Here is a 24,051-nt window from a genome sequence, read left to right as displayed (position 1 = left end):
TCCTTCCGAGGAAATGATCCGGGGGGGAGGGAGGGGGCTACATAAACCAGTGTTCTCAGTACCAACACGGGAGTTCCTTCTGAACCCATTTGGTCTAGCACCAGAGGAGGTGTGGACGAGGGGGAGACGAGGCCCGGATGAGGTTCTAGACGGTCCTTTGGGGAAGGACAGGCAGCGTCCAGCCGTCCTGGTCCCAGGGACTGCTGGGAGAGAGCGGTGGCTCACATCCCTGGCCGTGTGGCCAAATAAATGTCAGGGTGTGAGCTGCGCTGAGTCTTACGCCTGGGCCCTTTCAGCAGCCTGGCCAGGCGGGCGGGGCGTGCTCCTGCAGAATGGTGGCAGGGGGCCTGGTGAGAGCCTGGTGGCACTGGGTGTGGTGTTCAGCGTGACTGGGGTTAGAACGTACTGTCCATTGGAGACGAGTTGGTAACTGTCACCTGGCTAGGAAAATAATTGGTTGGGAGTTTTGCCTTTGAGTGAAGGTGGACCCCCCTGCCCAGGGTGGGCGAGCCCGAGAGGCGCAGGTGCCCTGATGGGGGGGGGGTCCCCCTGCTGGGGGGGGCGAGGGGGTGCTGGGCAAGGGGGCAGGGTCTTTGTCATTTTGGTGTCAGGTGGCAGAGGGAACCCCTCGCTGGGCCACCCACCTCTGGTTCAGCCCAGGGTTGGCCATAATCAGGGGACGTGGCAGTCACATTTTAAGGGTTCTGGTGACACCCTGTTACACTTCACGGGCCACCATGGGAGGGTGGGCCGCCACTTCTCTCCCCTCTGTGCCTCTTGGTAACCTTTGTTTACACTGAGGTCTTCCTGGAGGCCGTGGGAATAGTTGTCTCTGGTCCTGGCCAAGGTGCCTGGGGTGGGTGGTGGTAATCTGGTGGGTGACTGCTCAGATCTGCTTTCTGATGTTTGCTCTGGCAGCCTCCGCGGGGCATGTGCCTTAAGTGGGTTTTTATTCTAGTCCCACAGACGCTTACAGGGCACTGCTGTGTGCCCCTGAGCTGGCCCCCTGAGACCTGGGGGGTCTGACCTGGGGGATCTGATGGGGATGGGAGGGCGGAACATGGAGCTGGTGAGGCTGGAGACCCATGAGAATTGCGGTCTGTGTCCAGCTATTGGCAGGAGGGGAGCAGGCTGCATGTGGGTCCCTCCTGAACCAGCAGAGGGGGGCTGGTGAGCAGGAGGAGGGACCCCCAGATGTGGTTCTGGGCCGTCTGGCTCACCTGCCCCTGCTCTGGCCTCCTCCCCTCCAGGATCTGTTTGGGTAACTCGGCACCCTGTTGATTTACAGGACATTCTCTGTTTTATCTGCCCAACAGCGTGCCCTCAGTTCCTTTGAAGTAGAAACAGGTGTCTGGGCCAGAAACACCAGCCCAGGCTCTTAGTGATGGAGGGGCTTGTGCTCAGCTGGACCAGAGAGGGCCTGTGTGGGATTGAGCGGGACCCCCGGATCCCCTCCCTCTGTGGATCACAGCCCCCAGCCTCTGGGGGGCATTTGCTTGGCCTTGAGGAAAATCACCTAAGGCCAAATATGTGTTCATTCACTCACTCACTCACTCACTCACTCACTCACTCACTCACTCCTCCACCTCTCCCTCCCTCCTTCCTAAGCATGCACCGATTCCTGTGGATACAGAGGGGTGAGACGGGGTGAGACGCAGGAACTACATTTGGGACCTCCTGTCCTAGAGCAGAGCCTGAGGGCGAGCACTGAGCAGAACAGAGTGACAGGCTCACGTGTGGGAGGTGGGAGGGCCTTCCGGTGGATGCGGGCCCCAGGGGTCGGAGACAGTGTTCCCCAGGCTGGGCTGGACAAGTGCAGGAGGCTGGAGCAGAGGAAGGAGGGCCGGGGGTGGGCCCCTTCCCACACACTCAAATGCTGCCACACACTCATTTCCTCGTTTATTCTGTTCAAGACGCATTGATACAGCATGACGTGGGGAGCGACACGGAGCCCCCTGCCTCGTGGCCCCAACACGTGAGCAGGGAGGCGGGTGACAAAGGCTCCCGCTGATGGCAGTGAGGCAGGGAGAGGGGAGGGAGGGTGCAGACCACTGTGTGGGGGCAGGAGGGCCAAGTCTTCACGGGGCACAGTCCTTGGGGCCCCTCTAACCTGTCCCCCTCCCCCCACAGCAGGCAGGCTCTGGAGAGTTCCGGACTCTGCGGAAGGGCTTCTCCCCGTACCACTCGGAATCCCAGCTGGCGAGCCTGCCGCCTTCCTACCAGGACTCCCTGCAGAACGTAAGTGCCCCTTCCCTGGAGTCGCACTTTTCACGTGTGGACCCAGTGCCTCCAGAATCCACGTTCCAGTGCAGGGGTGAGGCTCTGCCTGTCTGCCGACCGGCCCGGGCCAGTGGACGGTCTGTGACCGCACCTGGGACTGGGACCCTCGTCTCCGGCCTGAGCAGCATCCAGGTCAGGCGAGGGCGATGGGTCAGAGCTGGGGCTCTGCCTGAGTGGCCCTCCATCCCCTTCCTTCCCCCCGCCCTCTGCCAGCCAGGGGTCTGGGCTCGTGGCCCTCGGAGGCTTGTGCGGGCCCCGCGAGGCGGTTAGAGATGGCGGCCAAGCCCGAGCGATGTTGGGGCGGCAAGGGGCCGCGTCTGGAGGCCCCGCGAGCGGCTGCCCAGGCCCCGGGTGCAGGGCACCTGTCACTGCTCGGCTCTGGTGGGCGGGGAAGGGTGCCTGGCCGGGGCTTGGGCCGGGGCGGCAGTGCATGTGATGCGTACTCGCTACCCAGGCTTTGTGACCGAGCGTCGGGGAGGAGCTCCGGTTTGTGCCGGGCACTAGTTCACCCTGGGTCCTCTGGGGCGGTCCTGGGCTCTGGGCTGCCCCGAGTGCGTGAGGGGGGGTGCAGCGTGGGGCCAGCTCTCTGGGACGCGGATGGCTGGTCGGGACCGCTCCCTGTGGGCCAACGTGTCCGCCATCCCTGTGCGACGTGTCCAGAGTGCACGGTCTGGGGAGGCAGAGCTCACTGGTTGGCCAGGGCTGGGAAGAGGGCCATGGGGATTGCTGACGAGCATGGGGTTTCTTTTCGGGGTGAGGAAGTGTTCTATTGGGATGATTGCGTAAATCTGTGAACATGCCCAAAAACGCTGCCCGCGGACCCCTTGCTGCACGAGCTGGGCGGGTGACCGTGACTGGAGCGGCTTCAGTGCTCTGTGCAGCCGGGCGGGGACCCTGGCCATCCGCAGGGAACGGGCGAGGAGCCCGGCTGGCCTGAGGTCACTCTTCCAGGTGGCCGCTGCTCTCTCCCCATGACCCCGGCCAGCAAGGGTGACCCCGGGGTGCCCCTGCCAGGCCTCGCTGGGCCTCGATGCCGGCAGAAGCAGGCTGGGGCCGCCGCTGGCTGCCGGCCAGGTGCTGTGTTTTCTTTTGAGGCCCTCACACCTCCAGGAATGTAGCTGCTGAGGCCGACCAGGCAGATAATCCAAATATTCATCCAGGAGCCTGTGGCCGGGTTGGGCTCCCAAGTGCTTTGTGCAGAAGGGCGCTGAGAAGCCCAGGGTGCCCCAGTGGGGGCTGGCCCCTTGCTCCTTCACTCCGTCGCCCCCCGGCCCCCCCCCCCCCCAGCGCCCCACCTGTGTTCATCCCGTGGCTGTGGAGCGCTGTGTGCTGGAGCCACGGCGATCTGGGGACCGGGAAGGGCGATGCATCCTGTGTGCTAGCACCGAGCCCACGTGGGCCTAGAGGCCAGGGCCAGTGTGAACCTCCTTCAAGGCCGGGGGCAGGTCTCCGAGGTGCACAGAAGGTAGGGTGTTTTAGGGAGGCTCAGCCACAAAGGCTGCGGAGGCAGCAGTGGGTGGCCTGTGTCTGGCACGTGGGTCCACGGGGCGAGTGAGGGCTTGTATGGGGTGGACCCTCTGTGCCCGATGACGCTGGGGACACAGGCTCTGCCACAGCTGGCCCGTCTTCTGTAAGGTGCCTGTAGGTCCAGGGAGGGGGGGGGGCGGTGAGGGAAGGTCGCCCACATGCCAGAGGGCCCCAAGGTGAAACAGGTGACCCTGTAGGGTGGGGACACCCTTTCCTTGCCAGGCTGGCTGTCCCCCCCCCCCGCCCCACCTCTGTCCCTATCCATGTTCCCCTCTCCCTGTCCACGTGAGTCAGAGGCTGCAGGTCTGTGCAGGGCTCCCCGGCTGCTCCCCACGAGGGTCACTGGCCCAGGTGGCCGTGGGGCAGGGTGCCCGGGGGCCCAGCCACACCTGGGACTCAGGGCCCCATGGAAGGAGCTGGCAGTGGCTTTCTGGCATTCTCCAGCCGAGAGCAGGATCAAGTCTTTTGACAGGTCCCTGGGGGAGACTGGTCCCCCTGCCTTTTTTTTTTTTGGTCGACTTTATTTTTGAGCATGCAGTTTCCCTGTTTTGTTTTGTTTTGTTTTGTGCATATTTGCAGATTTGTGTAATCATCACCCCATCTCATTACCCCACGAGGAAACTCTGTGCCCTGTAGCAACCTTCCCCACTCTCCCCTGCCTCAGCCCCTGGAGACCACGGATGTGCTTGTGTCTCCGTAGATTTCCCTATTCTGGACATTTCCTCGCAACAGAAACTTGTAGCGTGCCATCTTCTGTGACTGGCTGCTTCCGCGTAGCGCCTCGCGATGGAGGCTTTGTCGCAGCCTGTCAGCACCTTGTTCCTTTTCACTGTCGAGTGAGACTCCGGGGCGTGGATGTGTCACGTTTTGCTGATGCGACCATCAGCTGCTGGGCATTTGGGGCTGTTCCCGTGCTTTGCCTGCTGTGAATAGTGCTGCCCTGAACATTCCAGACAAGTGTGTGTGTGGACGTGTGGCTTCAGTTCTCCCGGGTACACGCTGGCCTCCCCGCCTCCGGTGCCAGCTCTGGAGCTACAGACCCAGTTCGAGCCCCACTGGGGCTGGCTGTTTGGTCTTGGCCTTCTCTCAGACCCACTCTCCCCATCTGTAAAATGGGGATATAGAAAGATAACATCTGAGGGTTGCAAGCACTCGGTGCACTGGGCGGCTCAGGTGGGTGCCGGCCCTCCCACCGCTGGGAGAGCTGTGTGTGGGGAGAGCCCCGGGAGTACCAGTCCCGGTGGCATTTACTCCTTAACACGTGCTACACGTCCAGCTCAGCTTCCTTCCCAGGACCCGCAGTGGCACGCTCATTGGCAGCCTGGTGAGGTCGGTCAGGGAAAGGCTGGATTGCACGGCCTGCCCTGGCCACTCCTGGCTCCCTTCCTGCCTTTGCTCCAGGAAGCAGCCCCCTGGAGCAGCAATTGTCCCCTGCCCCGCCTATAGAGCCGGCTGTTCAGGGAGCCCCAGGTACAGATAGGACTGGAGGCCAGAGGTCCCTGTGCCTCTTAAGGGCTGAACGTGTGTGGTTACCGCCCCCTGCTGGCCGATGCGGGGAGCGCAGCCTGCCGGGCACATGCTTGTGTTCTGCCTTCCACCTGCCTCCCCAGAGCCCTTGGATCCGCTTTTGATCTCTCCACACGACAGATCTGGCCTGGGCCCCAGAGACCAGGCAGCCTGGGCCACTAGACGGCACCCCAGGGCTCTGCACACACTCTGGGACACAGGGACCCTTCCATTGTCCAGATTAGGAAACCGAGGCACAGAGTGGGTTGGGCCCTGCCTCAGGTCACAGCCAGGAGAGCTTTGCCCAAGTCTGCTTTTCTGGCCCCAAGGTTACGGGACCCGGCCTCTGGGTGGAGCCAGGAGAAGGTCCAGGTGGGGTGGGCAGATGGGGAGAGTGCAGAGGGGCTGGCCCACAGCAGAAAGTTCTGGGCCCCGAGAGTCTCTGCACAGCGTTGCCTTGCTGGGCAGGATCCCAGGGTGATGGCCCCACGAGCCTGCTCACCAAGCCTGCCTGGTCACTGGGGTCGGTGACTGGGAAAGAAACCAGGACCCAGAGAAGGGACAGCTGTGCCGGGAACCCCAGCTCCCTGGCCTCCCCGCCTGGGACCCTTGGTGTTTTCTGTCTGGCTGTTGGTGTTTGCTGAGCCCGTTAGGCTCACTCCCAGTGTCTTCTGGTGTCTCTTGGCCTGGAGAGCTCCATCCTGAGTCCTCCTTGTCTGGGGGCCCTCCTCCTATGGGGCCTCCCTGCAGGCCGGGCCCTGCACCCTGCCCATACCAGTAATCCCTGTGGAGAAGCAGCTAGGGATGCCGGGTGCACCTGCAGCCTCTGACATCGGTGGGCCCAACATCTGGGGGCTGGACCCCCCTCCTCGCCCGGCCTCGGCCCCCGCACCCCAGGCTGTGCCGAGTTGGGCACCTGGTTGCCGTTTCAGGTGTCGGCCGACTGCGGTGGCATGCGGTGGCCGGGCAGGGCTGGAAGAGTGTCCCTGGGGGTGGGGGATGGGGTGAAGTCTGGTTTAGCCCACTCACCTGGTGTCGGCGGGGAGGGTGGCAGCTTTGGAGGCAGCCCCCCGCGGTTTGCTCCTTGCCAGTCCCTGCCATCTCTGAGCTGGACTCACTTCCTCTGGGAAACAGCAGGCCTTCCCCACGGGCTATGAGGAGGAGCCCGCGGGACGGGGTGGGGGCCAGGTGCTGCCCCTCTGTCCTCCCTGCCTCCTCTCCCTCATCAGCCGGGCCCCATTTCCTCCTGCCTGGGCCCTGGCCCACAGAAGCAGGGACTTCTGTCTGCTGCCGGCCGCACTCGTGGCCACCAGCTGGGAGCCCTTCTGGGCAAGCTGCGACAGCGTGATTCCCTCCCACAGGGCCCAGCCTGCCAGGTCCCCGAGCTGTCCTCGCCCCCCTCCGCCGGCTACAGCTCCGCGGGACAGAAGCCAGAGGCTGTCGTGCACGCGATGAAGGTGAGGGTCAGCCCCTGCCCACCCTCACCCAGTTCCTGCCCCCTCAGGAGCCCCCAGATCCCTGGTGCAGCGCAGGACCTGGGACCTTGGACGTCACATTTGCTCTGGGCCCATGGGCATCTGAGCAGCAGGGTGGGGGCTTTCGTCCTTGTGCAGGGGTTGGGGGGGGTCGGGGTGACCACGAACACCTTGGAAATGGAGGTGTCAGTTGGCCGGAGCAAGCGTGTCACCTGTCTGCCATCCCTGCAGCTGGGGAAACTGAGGCCCGGGTGCGGTAGGGGAAGAGCCGGCGCTCCCCCAAAACCTGAGAGTTGGGGGCAGGGCTGCGGTAGCACTAAAGCCCCAGCACCCCAAGGCCCAGCCTCGCCTCCAGGCACACCTGCCTCTCTGCTCAGGTGTAGGTTCCGCTGAGGCTCTCACTGCTCCCGGGGGAGCTCGCTCACCCGGACCTCACATCCCACCTGTGCGCGCACCCGTGGACGCCCCACGCGTGCACGGACATAGGCGCGCCGTCCCCCGGGTTTGGGGGCCGGTCTGCGTCTGCGCGGATACAGCGCACGCAGCAGTGACTGGACACGCCCACTCACCCCGTGTGTGAGCAGGTGCTGCCCTTGTCCCTCTAATCACGAGCTGGGGGCCCTGGCCTAGCACAAGGCCACCTGCCCGAGGGTAGTCCCGCCCAGCCTGTCCTCCCTGCTTCCAGATGAGGCGTCCCCAGCTTGCCCCGCCTCTCTTGATGTGGGGGTGTGGCTTCCCTCCTGCAGAGCCACTAGGGGAGGGAAGAGGACCATAAAGTGAGGATGAGGACCCGCCCCTCCGGTCTCTTCGTGCCCCAACCTCGGGACCCTGGCCTCACCTCCGGCCCCGGGGCCTGTTCCCGCAGGTCCTGGAAGTGCACGAGAACCTGGACCGGCGGCTCCAGGACGGCTGTGAGGAAGGCCTGAGCGAGAAGGAGAAGGCCATCGTCCGCGAGATGTGCAACGTGAGGCGCTTCCCCGGGGCCGCGGCCTGGGCGTGGGAGCAGGGAGGGCCCCAGCCGTCCCCTGGTGGGAGGGGCCGGTGACCTGGAGGGGGAGGCACCCGGAGAGCCCGGGGCCTGTCCTCTCCCCGCTGCCTAACCCACTTCTCCCCGAGAATGGGGTCCCTGACCTCTGGGTTCTGTCCATCCCCAGAGCACCCCCCAACCTCCCGGGACGGGTCGTGTTCACCCCACGTCCCATCCCTTGGGCCCCGGCCCCAGACCGCAGGTGTCTGGTGCCCCTGGTGGCTGCCAGTGGTGTTCAGACTGGACGTGTGGGTGGGGCCCTCCGTGACTAGGGCTGCGTTGGTTTCTGGAAGCTGGGCTGTTTCTCTGGTTGTCCAGGAGGTGGAACCTCACCCGTGACCCCAGTGGCCAGTGTGTCATCCGTGGATTCTTACAGGACCCGGCAGGGGCTGGCCGGGGCCTCACGGGGGCCGGGGGGGGGGGGTTGTTCTGACCCCCACCCCTCCCATGCTGCCTCCTGTACCTCTGGGTCCCACTGGACAGCCGCAAGGCCATGCCTGCACCCCGGGAGTGATGTGCTCAGGATGGCAGGTGTGGCCGTGAGGAGGGGGACGTGCAAAGATCTGGTCTGAGTGTCTCTGGGCCTCACACAGCCTCAGTTTCCCCTCCTGGCCCCGTGGCTCTGGGGACGTGGGTGGTTTGGAGGGGCAGTGAGGCGGTCTGTGCATACAGGCCAGGGGGTGGGCTCGGGGTGGGCTTTCCGCTCACAGCTCGCCCCCGTCCGCAGGTGGTCTGGAGAAAACTGGGGGATGCGGCCAGTTCCAAGCCCTCCATCCGGCAACATCTGTCTGGGAACCAGTTCAAGGGACCCTTGTAGGGCTGCTCCCCCGTGGATGTGGACTGGCCCTGCGGGGTGTCCTGGGGAGCCGCAGGCCCCCGTCTTCTTTTTCTGTGGCGAATTGTACATAGGACGCTGCCCGCCGTGACCCGGCTGCCGTGGGTCCAGCACACGGACGGCCGGGCCCCCACCTCCCTCCTCACACACCAGCAAACCGGGAAGACGCGAGGCTACCAGCCGTTCTGTGCAGCAGGGCGGCCTGGACAGCCTCGTCCCTGCCCCGGGGCCCCATTGGTGAGGGGCCGAAGGCCGGCCTTGGCGGAGGGGCGCCTCGTCAAGCCTTCCACCCACACCAGACAGAGGCCCCGGTGGCTGGACCTAACGCGGTGGGCCCCACTCCTCACCCATCTGCTGTGGCCTGAACGCCAGCCCGCTGAGCACTGGGTCCCGAGTCCCCGACCAGGAAGCTCCGTGTCTGTGGCTGGAGGCTCCGAGGCCCTTCCTCTGGCACCCCCCCTCATGCGCAGCTCCCTGCTGCACGCTGCTGCTCGGTTTCAGGGTTCAGGCCCCCAGCCCCAAACACACACACACACACAGTCCCCCAACCCCGCGCCGGGTCGTGCCCTCTCTGGGTCCCTCCTGCCTGGTGCCTGAGGCATCTGCACTCCTGTGCTTCACATGATGGGCCAGGGAGGTGGGAGGCCACGTGGAGATTCTCTGGTTGAGCCCCCCGCCCCGCTCTCTCCAGATGGGTGGCGCTGGGCCGGGCTGGGCCTCTGGTATCCCCCAGAGCCTGGCCCCCAGCCAGAGTCACTGTCGACGGAGCTGTGTGGGTGGCCGAGGGGAGAGTTCTGCCCTCTGTAGAAGGAAGGAGCCTGACCTGGCTCTGGCTTTAATTTGCTGCGTGACCTTCAGCAAGTTAATCAGCTTCTCTGGGCCCCCGGGTGGGAAAACGAGGTCTCAGGTTCTTTCGGCCGTGCTCACCACCCAAGGCCACCAGCTTTATTCGGCCGGTGCCCTCAGTCGCGGCCTGCGAGCCCACGGGGCCCGCCTGCCGCAGAGGCCGCTGCTGGCTGGGCTGGGCTGGGCTGGGCTGGGCTGGTCGGAGCCGGGGACCGAGCTGAGTTCTGCCTTGCTGCCTGCTCACAGGTGCTGTCCCCTCCCCTCTCTGAGCCTCAGTGTCCTCTGCCGGAGAAGGGACAGCATCGGGCCCTCCATGCAGGGCTCGACATCAAACAGAGCTTCAGTGTGAATGACCCCATGCCGGCCGTAGAGCGCGATACAGAAACGTGGAGGTTGGTGAGGAAAGCGAGGCCCAGAGGGTGAGCGAGCTGTGGCACGTTCCAGACGAGACCCCAGATGCTGGGAGGCGGGACAGGCCGCCGCGAATGCTGTCGGCACGGGCCCTGGTGTCCACTCGGCACCTGGCCGCCCACCCCTCACGCCCCCTTCACTCGGCGGCGGTGCTCAGCAGGGCGCCCGCCAGCACTTGAGCCCGGGAGGCCGTCTCTGCAGTAGGTGGGCCTCGTCCAGGCCCCCGTGAGGCGCGGGGACAGGGCCAGTGGATGGGGAGGCCGCCCTGTTCCTGTCCCCAGCGGGGACTCTGCGTTGGCCTGTTGGTCATTGTGCCCTTGGGCCGTACGCTCTCAGGGGAAAGGCTCGCGGCCCTCCTTGTGCCCAGGGAGTGCTAAGTGGGTGCTGGTGACAGCCACAGGCATTTTCCTCTTGCCCTGGGGGGTTACAGGGAGCTCTGGGCTCCTCCTGGAGGGATCTTGCCTGTCACCAGGGGTTAGCTGTTTGGAGCTGGGGGGGGATACCCTTGGTCATGGTACTGGGCAATCCCTGCCCTTGTGGGCAGTGAGCTGGGGGGCAGAGGCCCCTTCTGGATCTTGGGAGTCCAAAGAACCGCAGAGCAGCCCGGGGGGAGGGGGGAGGGGTCCATTTTGGGTGGAAGCCAGAGCTGGGAGCCCATTTTTCATGTTTGGATCAGGTTGGCTCGGCCACCACTGAAAATAAGCAATAAGTAAGGGCTCCCGGTAGCTGCATGTCTGCAGACCGACCCAGGGAAGAACCGCCTCGGAGGGGCCTCCCGCCCCCCACCCCAGGTGCTGCCGTGGCATCCAGGGGTCAGGCGGAGCGGAGCGTTTCTGCCCGAGCCCTCCTGTGTGCCACGGAGGCCGTGGAAGCCAGGTGCGGGCATCTCCTTCCCACTGCTGCTCGCGGTCCTGAGCCAACAGTGCACGGGGATGGCTTTCAAGGACAGAACCGTGTCTGTGACAGTCACCTAATGTGATAAGCTGTTTAAAAGCCAGCAGCACCTCCGTCTGAGCCCACACCCTAGGTGGTGGGCAGGTTCAGTGGGAGCCCACAGGCTGGGGAGGGTCAGAGGAGCCTCAGCCCTGCCACCAACCCGGGGTGTGTCGGGTGACGTGGGGGGCCCCCTCCTCCCCTCCGGAGCCTTCGCTGTAGCAGCTCATGGTGGGGGTAGGGGTGTTGCTGAGCTCGGGTGGCCTTTCATAAAGGTCCCTTTACGTTTCACTCTGAGTCTACATCTTGAAGCCCAGTGTGACATCTGTCCTGTGGCTTCAGTTCCCACTGTGATGGAGGTCACCCTTCCAGCCTCACCCCAGGTGGCCTCGCCCATCCTGGGAGCAGAATCTGCTGAGCACATTTTTTAGGGTGGCACATTTTTATCCAAAAGTTATTAGCTACACATCAGTGTTTAAAGAGAAAAAAGTGACCTTTCATTTTCTTTTTCTTGAAAACTTGAGAGGAAACAAAATACATACTACTGATTTTTTTTTTTTTTTTTTTTTTTTTTTTTTTTTTTTTAAAGAAACAAGCTGAGCGCATGACTGCAGAGCGGTAGAGGTGTATATTTTTCATACCGTGGGGGGAAGTATTTGTGCTGCTTTCTGGAATCGGGCTGGAACGTCTGGTTCCTGTCCCTGGGCCGTCAGCCATGCTCTATTTTCTGTAGTATGTGACCGCCGTGAGAAACCGGGCCAGCCCTTGGCCTGGCTCCAGGCGGAGCTGGGAGCTGGAGACCCCTGTGCCCGTTTCTACCTTCCACTGAACCACTTTGATTTGGAGAGAAAAAAGAAATAGAACTTTTGATAGTGTGGTAAAAACATTGATTTGAACTATTTTAGTAAAAGGTGATAGTGTCTACTTTGCGCTAGATAAATAAAGGCTCTTTGCAAGCCTCCACGGTCGGTGCGCAGTGTTTGTTTCCGGTGGGGGCGGGGGTCGCCGCTGGAGGGCCATGGCCCCCGGGAGCACCTCAGGTGCTGGACAGCACTGACAGCCACTCGGATGGCCTCTGTCTAGTTTCAGGCCCGGGTGGGAGGAATCTCAGACCCAAGCCCTGGTGTGACCTAGGAACCAGAGCTCTGAGCAGGTGCACCCGACGGTCCTGTGCTGGTTCGGAACCCACCGGGGTCCTCCTACCAAAGCCAATGTGGGCACGGGGTGTGGGGGGCTGGCCCGCAAGGACAGACCCACAGCGGCGCTGCCCTGCGAGACGGCAGGGCCAGGTCTGGGGGCTGCGAGACCAGCCAGCGCCAGGCCTCTCTTGGCCAACGCTCCTCCGCTGCCTGCCCCTTGGCCCCCGGGGGCAGGAGAAGGGCTGCCTCTAGACTTCCCGGTCTGGGGCTGCGCAAGGCCTGGAGGCCCCACCTTCTGTGCATAAGAAACAAAAGGGTAGTTTCAGAACGGTTTTATTTGGATAACTGAAGGGAGTCATGTCTGTAACCAAGATGGAATTCACAGTATGTTGTTACATTCACACTTAAAAAATATATCTCTATGTACAGGAATTTGCAAATTGATGTAAACATACATTACTTTCCAAGTACAATTCTCCCCTTCTCTCTGGAGGAAAAAGAAAAAAGCCATCCATCAAGGCAACCCCTTCAAAATAAGTTTAATACAAAGGATGTAAATATCTCTAAATCAAAACAGTGGTTCATCTGACCTACTGGGTGCTGGGAGAGAACATCACGGAACAAAAGCGATGACGACAGCTTGACTTCAGATGGAACTGGACTATTTAAAATTGAGTTTCCAGGAAAAATAGGCACTGATTTCTAGAAGGAACTTCACACTCCTTACTGAAGCTATTCATTGAGCCAATATGGCCGGTTAACGTTTCACTAGTACCCGTGACCCGGAGCAGGATGCTCACGCGACACCAGCCGACCAGCCAGCGCAGTCAGATGGAGACTGGTGCTGCCCAGGCTACTCTCAAACTGCTGTCCCCGTTCTCCAGATGTGAGGACCACCCCAACTGTATCTCATGGGCCCCGTCCGTTTCTTCCCATGTTGCAACTGTCTAGCATTATGTAAGGTACCCTGCTGCTTACCCACTTAAACTACTCTTCAAGTTGATTAGAAAAACTTTTCTTAAAAAAAACAAAGGGGGGAAGAAAAGGCATCGCGTTATCTCATCCAGGTGGCCCGCCCCAGTCCCCCCACGGGAGGCATGCCGGGTGGGGGGATGGGCGGGGGCACGGGTGGCTGTCCTCCAGGGGGAACAGCCGGAGGCGGGTAGCTAGCCGGTGGCAAGCCCAGGCCTGGAGGAGGGTGAGGGGGGACGGCGTGGGTGGGGGGCAGGCGTGGGGGTGGGGGTGGGAAATTGGGGTTGTAGGTGGGGGGAGGAGGAGGGTAGCCGGGAGTGGGGGGAGGAATGGCAGGTGGGGGGAAGGAGGCCGGGGGAGGGGGCACAGGCGGAGGGGGCGGGTTCGGGGGGTAGACGTGCGGGTGGTAGGGCAGGTGGGCTGGTGGGCCGTAGGCGGGGGGCAGGGCACCGTAGGAGGGGCCCTCGGTCTTCATCATGGACTGCAGGCTCTGGTAGCCCTCTCCGGACATGTAGGAGCTGGTGGTCGACATCCCGGTCATGTAGCTGGAGGGCGGTGGCGGCGGTGGCCGGTGTGGCAGCGGTGGCGGCTGGTGCACAGGGGCCGGGTGGGCCGGAGGAGGAATCTGCACTTTGGGGAGGTCACCGGCATCCACAGGGCCTGGAGGCTCAGCCTCGCCTAAGGGAGCCGAGATGGGAGGCTTCCGGTCTGCAGGGGAGAGACAAGTTACCGCCCGGCCCCGGGCTCCCAGGGCGGCCCGTGCAGGGACGCATCCGGGGACCCCCTCAGGGTGGGGAAGGCCTGAGCCAGGGTCTCCCACGGCAGTTCCCACGGCCACCCTAACCACCCCGATTTCTGGCCTCCAGTACAGCCCTGGTGGGGCTGCTGCCCTGTCCCCGGGGCCATCTTCACAGAGGAACAGGGAGCAGCCGTCACTGTGGCAGTCGGCGCCCGACACCGTCCGCTTGTGCCGTATCTGTCACAGAGGTCCCCGCCCCGGCACGGCTGGGTCTCCCTCCCTCGGTCCTCGGCACACCGGCCAAGGAGGTGCCTGCAGTGCACGAAGCCCCGTCTGCCTCCGGCTGCGTGCCCGTCCTGCCAGCACAGCCCCGAGTGGGGGCCCCCTTCTTCCTGCCTGTCTCTGCCTCCAGAGACTGCGAGGCCAGGGCCACGTCACCTCACTGTCTGCAGCACGGGCATCGAGCACAAAGCCTGAGAGGTGGTCAAGTGAACGAGGCAATGTTTAAAAAAATAACAAGCGTCTAATATTCCCCATGTAGCCACCAAAGTAGCAATTCTGCTTCTAGCTGACAGAAGAAAACCGAGATGGGACCCCACCGCGTCCTCTCGGAAAGCACCCTGCCGTGGTGCCTTTCGGCCATGGCCCTCCACTCCCTTCACCCACGGTCTTGTCTCACCCGTTTTCACCTGCCACCCCCCAACCCCCGCATTCCTGGTCACACACCTGGAAGAGAACACCGGACACCCCACCAGGGGAGGCCCATCACTGACAAGTGGGTCTCTTCCTAAGGCCACCCAGAGTCCAGGGCCAATCACAGGAGCCGAGATCTCTGGGTCCAGAGAACACAAGAAAGTGAAGGCCGCGAAGGGGGCCTCCAGCCTCCTGGCACCCTGCCCCGCGTGCTCCCTGGAGCTCCCGCCAGCCCTGACTGCGGACACGGACGTGCCAAGTGCCCAGGGGGGCGCCGGCGGCTGCGGTTCCCTCACTGCTTTCTCCAAGTGAACGAGAGCACAATCTCGGCTCGGCCAGGACATCCTCAGCAAGAGCCACGTCCCCGGGGCTGGGCCTGAGCTAAGCGGCGTGCCCGCCCAAATCCGAAGCCAGACGTGCCTGTAGAGAAATCTGCTTGCGCTCCAGGGTGGGGCCGGGGCCCCGCCGGTGCCAGAAGCTGACCGGAAGACGCAGAGCATGAACCTGAGGCCTGTGGACCCAAGTGCCGGCCGCCTCGGATCACCCCGTACTCCGGCCACGGCCGCCTGGGCCCACGAACGTGCTCTCCCACCCCCAGACCTCGCTTCCCGTGACCCACAGCTCTGCCGCCCCCCCACGTCCCCAGCGCATCCGCCTGTCCTCTGTGACCGTGCCCGGAACACGTGGTCTCTCCAGGCACCTGCGCTACTCTTCTTCCCTGCCGACACCCACCACCGCCAGCTGCCCTCTGAGACACCTGGTGACCTAGGTGGCTCGCCACGTCCCGCGCCTCACGGCAACTGTGGTTCTAGTTGCTCTCTTCCCCCCCTGAACCGGACTCCCGCTCCTCCTCCGAGCCTTCCGCCTACCTGCCTCCCATCTGCCACAGGCCCCTACGAAGTGGGGACGGGACCCTGCCGGAGTGAGCTCCTGCAGCCCGGCCCACCCTTCCCTGCCGGCTGCAGAGTCAGTTCCCACCACCCGCCACCCCTGCCCTCACCCTCCCTGCCCGCGGCCCACCGTGGGAGCTCCTCCGCAGAGTGCGGCTCTCTCCCTGCCCTGGGCAAACCCAGGACACCAACCCTGTCCTCAGCTGCACCCCCGGGCACAGGAAGGGAGGCCCTTCGCTGGCGGAGAGACGTAACAGGAACACTGAATGACCCATGGCGGGTATTTTTCAGCAAGCTTCATACTGAACCAGGGACTGAGAGATTTGTCCCACAGCAGAAAATGGTGCCCCGGTTTCCCCAAAGCTCGTAAAGTGCTGGGACTGGCCACACGTAGAAAGAAATGCCATCGGCAGCACCCCTACCACAGACACGCGGGCGCGAGGGGCCCAAGGGCACCGCAGGCACTGGCAAGCGGAGAGTGCAGCCCAGTGAGAGCGCGGACCCCGCCGCGGAGCACCCAGCCCCCCTTGGCTCACACACACAACTGCTGCCCTCCCTCATTTCCTGCTTTGTCTTCCGGACCGCTGCCCCAGGGAGATAATGCTAAGGAATAATGCCCCAAGGAATAATGCTATATTCCTTACAACACTTCTCCAGTTTTAAGTGGTGCCAAGGAAGCTTCCCAGTTCACCGTGTGCCTGTCGAAAACGTGCCAGGCTTTAATTTATTCTCTGCTGGGCTCTGAGCTACTGCTTATCTTCAAAATGTACGGAGAGGCTACCCTGCCACCAGGAGGCAGGCGTGTGAGGGACAGGGGGCTCAGATCTACGGCAATCCCGCTGGGTCAATGTTCGTACATCAGCAGGCTTTGCTTTCCTAAAACTGATCCTACGTTATTTAGCCTGCGGAGTCCGGCAGCTCTGCACGTGGGAGGTCAGAGAATATCCAGATATACTTAAAATTTACGACTTCCTCAAAATGTCTGGTTTGTGAAAAACATAATTTTTGAAAGATCCTTGGGCATCACCTTCTTTTTAAATTTTGGCTAGCAAGTTTCCCCTCCACAAACTCGTCCCCGGGCCTTCCCAAGTGTGCCCTTCAAGAAAGCCAAGCGAAAAGCTGGCACTCGCAAGCTGCTTTCAGCGGACACTTACCTGGAGGTGGGTGGGCCGGAGGCAATGGAGGGTGAGTGGTCTCGATTTTGGGGATTTTAGGTGGCGGTGGTTCTAAAAAGGAAAAGTAGATTGAAAAGCGACTCAGACCTCTCCCTGCGAATCAAGAGGTCATGGAAGGAAAAGAGAGGTGGAGGAAAATGTGCTGTTCAGGAATGTCTTTGGGGAAAAAGAACGGATATACGAGAAAGGAGCCTCAACTAAACCAGGTGCTAGTCCTTTTGCAAGAACCGAACAGGTCACACACCGCCCCGCACCCCCAAATAACAGCCCGCTGGCCCTTTACAGCCCTTTCCACATCCACACAGCTTCCTTGCCGACCGTCCCAGACAAGCCTTCCAAAGACACGAGAGCAGCAGGGTATGGGTGCCCCCACTCGTCCACAGAATGTTCGGACACCCAGCCCCGAGGGCTCACAGGAGAAACTGCCACCTTTGTATTCTTAGGCACATTTTAAGTTTATTTTCTCCCTTATGAATATTTACTCCCTCTGGCAGCACATCGGCAACAGGACATGAACGGACTTCAGGAGAGATCAAGGGGCTGACAAGCCAGGAGCAAACCGAATAGGACACTTGGGGCGGGGCACACAGCCTGCCCCTCAGGGTCCGGCGGCTGTGGGTAACCAGCATCCACCCTGACAGTGCTAAGTAGCCACGACAGGCTACAGCAAGTCCAGTGTCTTGTGTTTTAAGAGAGTAGGGAGGATGCACGCATGATCGGAAAAGAACCCCCATCTCTGCGGTTGCTTGCGTGGCTGACTCCTCCTTCCAGAAACTCACTTGATTCTGGCTTATACTCAGCTCTGATTTAATCCTACTTTAGTGTTGCTGAACTTTTCCTGGTTTCCTGTCCCAAACAGGCCGAATTCACGGTCCAGGGATGGGTCTGTCTGTATTCTCTTCCTGGAAGACCAAGTCCCCTCTTTCTAGGTGGATGAACTGTCCACATGTGCCTCCAGCCGCTCTCTCCCCACTAAAGCCCTGGACCTGACTTTCAAGCTCCCTTCCCAGACCCAGCAGCCGCAGCTCACGTGACTCCTTCCCGGCCTGTGACCACTGTCACACTCTCACCTCGGACACCCACCTACGGCCCACCTCACTGCCCAGATGAAGCCGGTCTAGGTCAGTGCTGCCCACAGACAGAAGAGCTATACGTATGATTTTAACTTTTTTGGTAGTCACCTTCAAAAGAGATGAACTCAATGTGATACATAAAAAGTTTGACCATTTCAACGTGTAATCAACATAAAAATTTATCAATGAGATTTTTTACATTCTTTTCTCTTAGTAATGCTTAGAAATCTGGTATGTATTCTGCACTGAGGACACATGACGATTTTGGTTGGCGGCACTTTCAGTGAGTGCTCGAAAGCCCCCTGTAGCTAGTGGCACTTAGCACACAGCCAGGTCAAGGTCCCACCTGCAGGCTGTCTGCACCCTCCCTCTCTGGGCCTGAGGCCACCACTCCCCTTCACTGCCTCTCACCCAGATGCTTGTAAGCTCCTCCCTGTTCGCAACCCTCTGTGTCCCACTACTGCTGCCAGGGCACTTCTAAAATGAACTCAGACTCTACCATTCTCCTGCTCACAGATCTTCAGTGGCTCCCACTGCCTATGCAAACACCCACATTCCGGCAGGTCGACTCTATCTGGTTCCAACCACACGTTTGGTCCCAGCAGAAGCTTCTTTTCACCGCTTCACAGCTAGTAGTCCAGTAAGAGCCCTCTCCGCCTGCCCCCAGCTCCTCGGCCCCCTTCCACCTACAGGCCGAAACCCTGGGTGGGGCTCCGGGCGCTCAGACTCAAGTCCTCCTCCAAGGTCGCCACTGGCTCGTTTCTGCCGTGTACGGATGTAATAGGCCTAGCACACCAGCTCAGCTCAACTGTATACCCACAGGGTGAGGCACAGCCCCACACTTAGGTCTCACACTTACTTTTTGCTGCCCAGTTGGAGCAGAAAAAAAATATTCACCTGTACTGAACCCATCATTTCCCCCAAAGACCCTAAGAAAATGCAGCTTTGTTGCAACTGGAAGGTCTCACAATCGTTCAATAAATCATTCACTGAGTTCCTACCCTGGAACTTAGCCACAGAGAAACAGAAATGAGTAAACATGGTTTTATCTTCAAAGAGTTCAGTACATTGAAGCCCACAACACAGGGACAAAATGCTTCTAAGTTTCTGTTCTGTGATCTTCCAGATTTTTAATTTAATTTTAGAGAGAAAGAACAGGAGCAGGAGAGGGAGAGGGAGGGAGGGGGGAGGGGGGAGAGGGAGGGGGGAGGGAGAGGGAGGGGGAAGGGAGAGGGAGGGGGAAGGGAGAGGGAGAAGAGGGGAGAGGGAGGGAGGGGGAGGGAGAGGGAGGGAGACGGAGGGAGAGACAGGGAGAGACAGGGAGAGACAGGGAGAGACAGGGAGAGAGAGAGAGAAAATCTCAAACAGGCTCCACGTGGGGCTTCATCCCATGACCCTGAGATCATGACCTGAGCCGAAATCAAGAGTCAGACGCTTAACTGAGTCACCTAGGCCCCCCCAGTCTCTCAGATTTTATTCACACTTTACATTTGTTTCCAATAAAGAAACAAATTAACCAACTTTGGGCTCTACAAAAAAAAAAACCCAAACAAAACCCAAACAGTGTTTGGAGGAGTCCGGCCCACATCAGCGAGAGGGGTCAGGATATATGGTGGTTCTCTGGACAACAGCACTGCCCATCACTGCCACCCTGTCTGCCCACCACCCTCTGCTACTTGGGGTTGAGGGTGGGAATTCTCCCCACAGTCTACTGTGGTGGGCTTAACTAAATCTCTAGAAAGGAACATTGCCGTAACCCTTGTCCTATGTTCGTGATCACATTTGTGTATGTGTTAGTGAGTACACTTTCACCGCCGCTCATGTTTTTTGGTAACCGTTGTCAGAATATGATCTAAAAATACACACTCAGGGCACTTTTTCTGGCAGGCAGGGTCAACTTTTTGACGGGATATAAGGTTAAATTCTAAGACCAAGCTAGATCTTGTGGAAACAGTGTTGACCAAGAATTTAAAGTTTTGATACAAAGTTAAAAAAAAAAAAACCCTTAGAACAGGAACTTACCTGCGGCTTTGTTCTCTTCTTTGGGAGAAACAACCTGTTACAAGAGAAAATACGTAACCGTTAACCAAGACCCCGGGTGTAGTGAGAAAAACGGATTATCCAGGAACTAACGGAGTCCGGGCGACAAGACACAGCTCCTAGCTCAGGGCATACTGGGAACCCAACAGACCATCTCTGCCCCCTCCTCTTTCCCTCTCCCAGGTCAGACATGAGGACCACTGTGGATTTTCAACAGTGGGTCCTTGATGACACTAAGTTTCAGGCCCTCTGACACGGTGGCCTGCATTCAATGAGCGGTGTTGGCCAACACGCGTTTATCCCACATGGGTTTCCTCCACCGGCCAGCTTGTTGCCGTGGGGAGAAAGTCACAAACACCCCGCGTCACTCAAAGCACCAAACACAAAAAAGCCAGAGAGGCCGGAGACTTGGGCAGCGGCGGCTGGAGGAGGAGGACAGAGCCCTCCCCGCTCTCGGGGCCCCCCTCCTGTGACCACGGTAGTTCTGAGGCTCTCTGTGGACGCTTGTCCGACGGCGAGGCCAGGTGTCCCCCTGCTCGGCACCCCGTATGAGTCCTCAGACGAGGGACTGTGCCCCCCCCCCCCCCCCCCCCGCCAGAGGCGGCCCACTCACCACAGCCCGCTTCGCTGGGCGGGGAGGACTAGGCTGCGGGGACGGCTTCTTGGGCTGCGGGGCCGGCTGCGGCGGGGGCTGTGGCGCTGGCGGCTGCGAGTCCTTCTGCTGCGGCTGGGGCGGGTCGGAGCCTTGAGACGGCTGGGGCGGTGGCACCTGTGGCACTTGTGGTGTGGACTGGAGAGACGGGGGCTGCTGCAGCTGGTGGGGCGTGTGATGAGGCATCTGTTGTTTTCCTTGTGAGTAAAGATCCAGGATCTGGTGGCAGATGTCTGAACGACAGGCAACAATTACATTTATCACAAATTGATACTTTAAGTAAAACGTGCCTAGGAAAAGACCAGCCCCGCTCCCTTTCAGCTACGATTCCCCTACAGGGACCAGTGAACAGGGATCGTACGTGCAATTTACCCAAACTCTGTCGCGCACGGCTTGCTCAGAGCGGACACTATTAGAGAGCTGGATTAAAGATGCTTCTGAAGAATGGTTTACGTTTATGTGTGCGGGAATGTCCATTCTCGGGACTCCAGGTTTACAGGGAAGAGTGACCTGAACTTGGAACACTCTTGGGAAAGCCCAGCATGCCAGCAGTACCTTCCAGAACGTCCACAGGGACATCCTGCACAAACTGCTCCCACCATCGCCTGTACATGGGTTTGGAGGTCCATTCCTGTATTTCAAATTTGCACAAACGTCCTGCGAGATACATCACTGCCACTGCTATGATCTCTGGTTCCCACTGCAGTGACAAGGTCGTGCAGAGACTAGTTCAACGAGAAAAAGGGGTGACGTGACTTGGAGCAAAGCTATGTTACCCAATGCATGGAGATCAGATGCCACATCTAAATGTCAGTTTGCTTAACATTCCCTAAATGACCAGATAAGGAATTAGAAATAAAAGAAGCAAGTTTTAAGTCTGCCAAAGGCACCAAAATAAGTTTACTTTAACCACAGTTACCAATCTGTTCCTTGGTTTAGAATCGGAACGACAGCACATTCAAAAATTGGTTATGTCATGAGACACAAATGAACATAGCTCATGTTCTTCAAACTGCTGAAATTTGAGCCACTGTACTGTGTTTTCAAGTGACAGCAGCTCCACACACAGGCCTTCTGTCCCCACGCTACACGTCATTAGGTCCCGGGTTCTAAGTACAGCAAGGCTCTAGGCCCATTACAAGGAAGTATGTTTGTGCAGAACCAAATGGGTTCTAAGGATTTAGCTGTCAAAATTGTCCAGCGTATTGTTTTGGACTACGTTTCAAACTGGAGATGCCCTTTAACTTCTTACACTGAGACACCGCTAGGCATCCCTCTGCCGGGAAGCAGACTTCCTGGACGTCAGCCCCATCTCTGCCATTAGCTGGCTCTCGAGCTGGGTGAGTCAGAGTCCGAGATACACAATACAGAGTCTGGATTCAATGACCCATTAAGTCCCTGCCTATTTTTAAAACTACAATGAGATCAACATTTGAACACACGCACCTGTCATTTACAAATGTCCAGGCCATTTGAACCAACTTTTGAATTTTATTTTTATCACCTAGAAATGGGAAGAAAAAAGCCAATTAGAAGTGACAATAGTAATAAAAGAGTGCAGAAAAATCACTTATTTCAAGCCCACGCTGTGTGCTCTGCACCATCCCGACACACGCAAAGAGCCACCGCCTGGGAACCGAGGGCAAACGGGTGGGTCTGAGTCCCACCTGTGTTCTCTTCCCACAAGACCTGTGCTCAACCACCGTCCATGGGAAGCCTGCTCCAAGGCGGATTCTACCAGGCTATTAAAAAATGCTGACTCAGGGTGCCTGGGTGGCTCAGTCATTCAAGGATCTGACTCTGATTTTGGCTCAGGTCATGATTTTGGGGTCATGGGATCGAGCCCCACGATGGGCTCCACACTGAGCGTGGAACCTTTCTCCCTCTACCTCCTCTCCCTAGCTCACGCATGTGTGTTCTCTCTCACTCTCAAAAAGAAAAAAGAAAAGAAAAGAAAAATCTGACTCATTTTCCTGCCTCCTATCACTTGCCGACTTGGTGGGAGAATCTGTCTAAACCTGATGGGAAGTGGTAGTCACAGCTGCAATACTGGACCATCTGGGCACGTTATGCGCTCGGCACGCTCACACGCTGAACCCTTTCTTCTGTTCTCCTCTTTTGAGAAGCGTAATCCGAAGGCCATCAAATCATTACAAAGACTTGCTTTCCAACGAAAAGTCCTGTAAAAAAAACCTTGCCTCCTTACCTTTGAGTTGTTTTGCATACTTGAGGAGGAACTGGTATGGATGTTCTACCTGTAAATCAAACTTTATGGTCTGGAGCAGGATTCTCTCCAGAACCATCACTTCTTCCTAAAAATAAAATAACAAACGTCAGAAAGTGATTTCAACCACAGGTCTGAAGCCCCGTTAGATAGTGGGCTTTCCCATTTACTCTCTTCAAGCTCTCTTCCTCCTCTCCTCTGCCCCCCCTAGGCTTTCATTTTGTTCAGAGACGAGGAGGAACTCTGAAAAGAACTAAAAGGGGGGGTGGGGAGACCAACCAATCCGATTGAGTTTTTAGAAACAGTGGAAACAAAATACACATTCTTAGAAATGTAAGTAGGCTCCACACCCGGTGTGGGGGCTCGAACTTACAACCCCGAGATCAAGAGTTGCAGGCTCCCCTGAGCCGGCCCAGCACCCCAGATACGTCATTTCTCTCGATACACGAGCCACCCCTTTACAAAACGGACCTTTGCTTTATAGATAGTTTATCTAACTGTAGCTTCTTTCCAGACCTCCATCAACAAAGCCACAATCCTTCGGGAATTTCCACTGAAAACGTCAAGCAAATAAGCGAGGACGATGATGGCCGATTCAAACTCTGTACCTGCTCGACAGGCATATCCATATAAAGCACGTGTGTGAATCTATCATCTGCCTGAAATAAGCTGTCCCACCGTCATCTACAGCATAAACCCTCATTTCCTGTCACTAAACCACATTCTGACCTATCCACACACACCAGCTTTCCCGTTCACTGATCTGATTGTCTATTTCTGTCCCAGGATCCAAGGGATGAACAGCTGGGAGAGTAGCTCAATCACGAGTCCTCTTGTTCTTGTTTTTGTACGTCTCCCCCCACCACCTCGTTTTTGTTTTTAAGTATAATTTCCATTTTACTTTGTTTCCACGGGACACTTCTTCTTCAGTCTCAAGGACTCTGCTCCTTGCGTGGGCTTTTCGTGGAGCCTGAGGGGCAGCACCTGCAGGTCGACGTGGGGCGCTGGCCCTTGAGGACACGGTCCTTCCAGGCTCCACACGAACGGAGCCTGCCTGCCTGGCCTTGACCGGCACAACTCAAGTAGGAAAGTAGGTTCACATACAGCACGGGAAGCACACGAGCATCGAGGTCACTCGCTGTGGAAATGTCCCTGACGGTGGCGCCTCGGTCGTGAACTTCTTGATGGCCTTGTCCTCGGGCACACGACAGGTGCAGCTGGCATAGCGAGGAAGCTGCCCATGGTCATGGCGCTTTCTGGCACATTGTTCCTGCTGCTGCTGCTCATTTTGGAAGCGATGTCCCGCGGGAGACCCCACGCCTCATTTTAGTACCTCTTTCCTTAGCACCAGTCCAGAAGAAAAGGAAGCTACTGATGTTCTGGCTGGGGACGCACAGTCAGAGGACAATTCAGGGAAAATGGGGATTTCTTAACTACACCACATTTTCCTATCAAACGTGTATTTATTCACTGATATCTTCTCATTCCCTTCACAGCAGTTTTCAATTCCTTCCCCAACCTGCCATGGTTTCCACAGTTGTTTTTTTTTACCAGGCCTAATCCTGGACATTTTATTTTACTGCTGCTGTTGTACACAGACTCTCCCCTCTCACT

At 58.9% G+C, this 24,051-nt stretch overlaps 2 protein-coding genes across 3 annotated transcripts in view; one reads left to right on the top strand and one right to left on the bottom strand.

The window, feature by feature from the left end:
* CCDC85C (coiled-coil domain containing 85C) overlaps positions 1-11,800 on the top strand; it is a 78,261-nt gene extending 66,461 nt beyond the window's left edge. The window contains exons 3-6 of one of the 2 annotated variants that reach the window (XM_047862721.1): positions 2,134-2,238; positions 6,675-6,770; positions 7,654-7,752; positions 8,543-11,800. In XM_047862721.1, the coding sequence (XP_047718677.1) occupies positions 2,134-2,238; positions 6,675-6,770; positions 7,654-7,752; positions 8,543-8,632 (390 nt within the window). In that variant the 3' untranslated portion in view covers positions 8,633-11,800. Of the gene's footprint in view, positions 1-2,130; positions 2,239-6,674; positions 6,771-7,653; positions 7,753-8,542 lie in introns of both variants that reach the window. The other variant, XM_047862720.1, reaches the window with a different exon arrangement.
* A 496-nt stretch (positions 11,801-12,296) lies between these two features.
* Positions 12,297-24,051, bottom strand: part of CCNK (cyclin K) — a 30,316-nt gene continuing 18,561 nt past the window's right edge. Inside the window, exons 5-11 of the mRNA XM_047862719.1 lie at positions 22,420-22,525; positions 21,660-21,717; positions 20,769-20,938; positions 20,175-20,446; positions 19,544-19,577; positions 16,428-16,499; positions 12,297-13,659 (exon numbers count right to left, since the gene is read on the bottom strand). Coding sequence (XP_047718675.1) covers positions 13,034-13,659; positions 16,428-16,499; positions 19,544-19,577; positions 20,175-20,446; positions 20,769-20,938; positions 21,660-21,717; positions 22,420-22,525 — 1,338 coding nt within the window. The 3' untranslated portion in view covers positions 12,297-13,033. The remainder of the gene's footprint in view (positions 13,660-16,427; positions 16,500-19,543; positions 19,578-20,174; positions 20,447-20,768; positions 20,939-21,659; positions 21,718-22,419; positions 22,526-24,051) is intronic.

Source organism: Prionailurus viverrinus, chromosome B3 (genome assembly GCF_022837055.1).
Source record: "Prionailurus viverrinus isolate Anna chromosome B3, UM_Priviv_1.0, whole genome shotgun sequence".
In the NCBI taxonomy this organism is placed as follows: Eukaryota; Metazoa; Chordata; class Mammalia; order Carnivora; family Felidae; genus Prionailurus; species Prionailurus viverrinus.
Note: the sequence above shows the minus strand (reverse complement) of the source record. Positions and strands in the feature narration are given on the sequence as shown.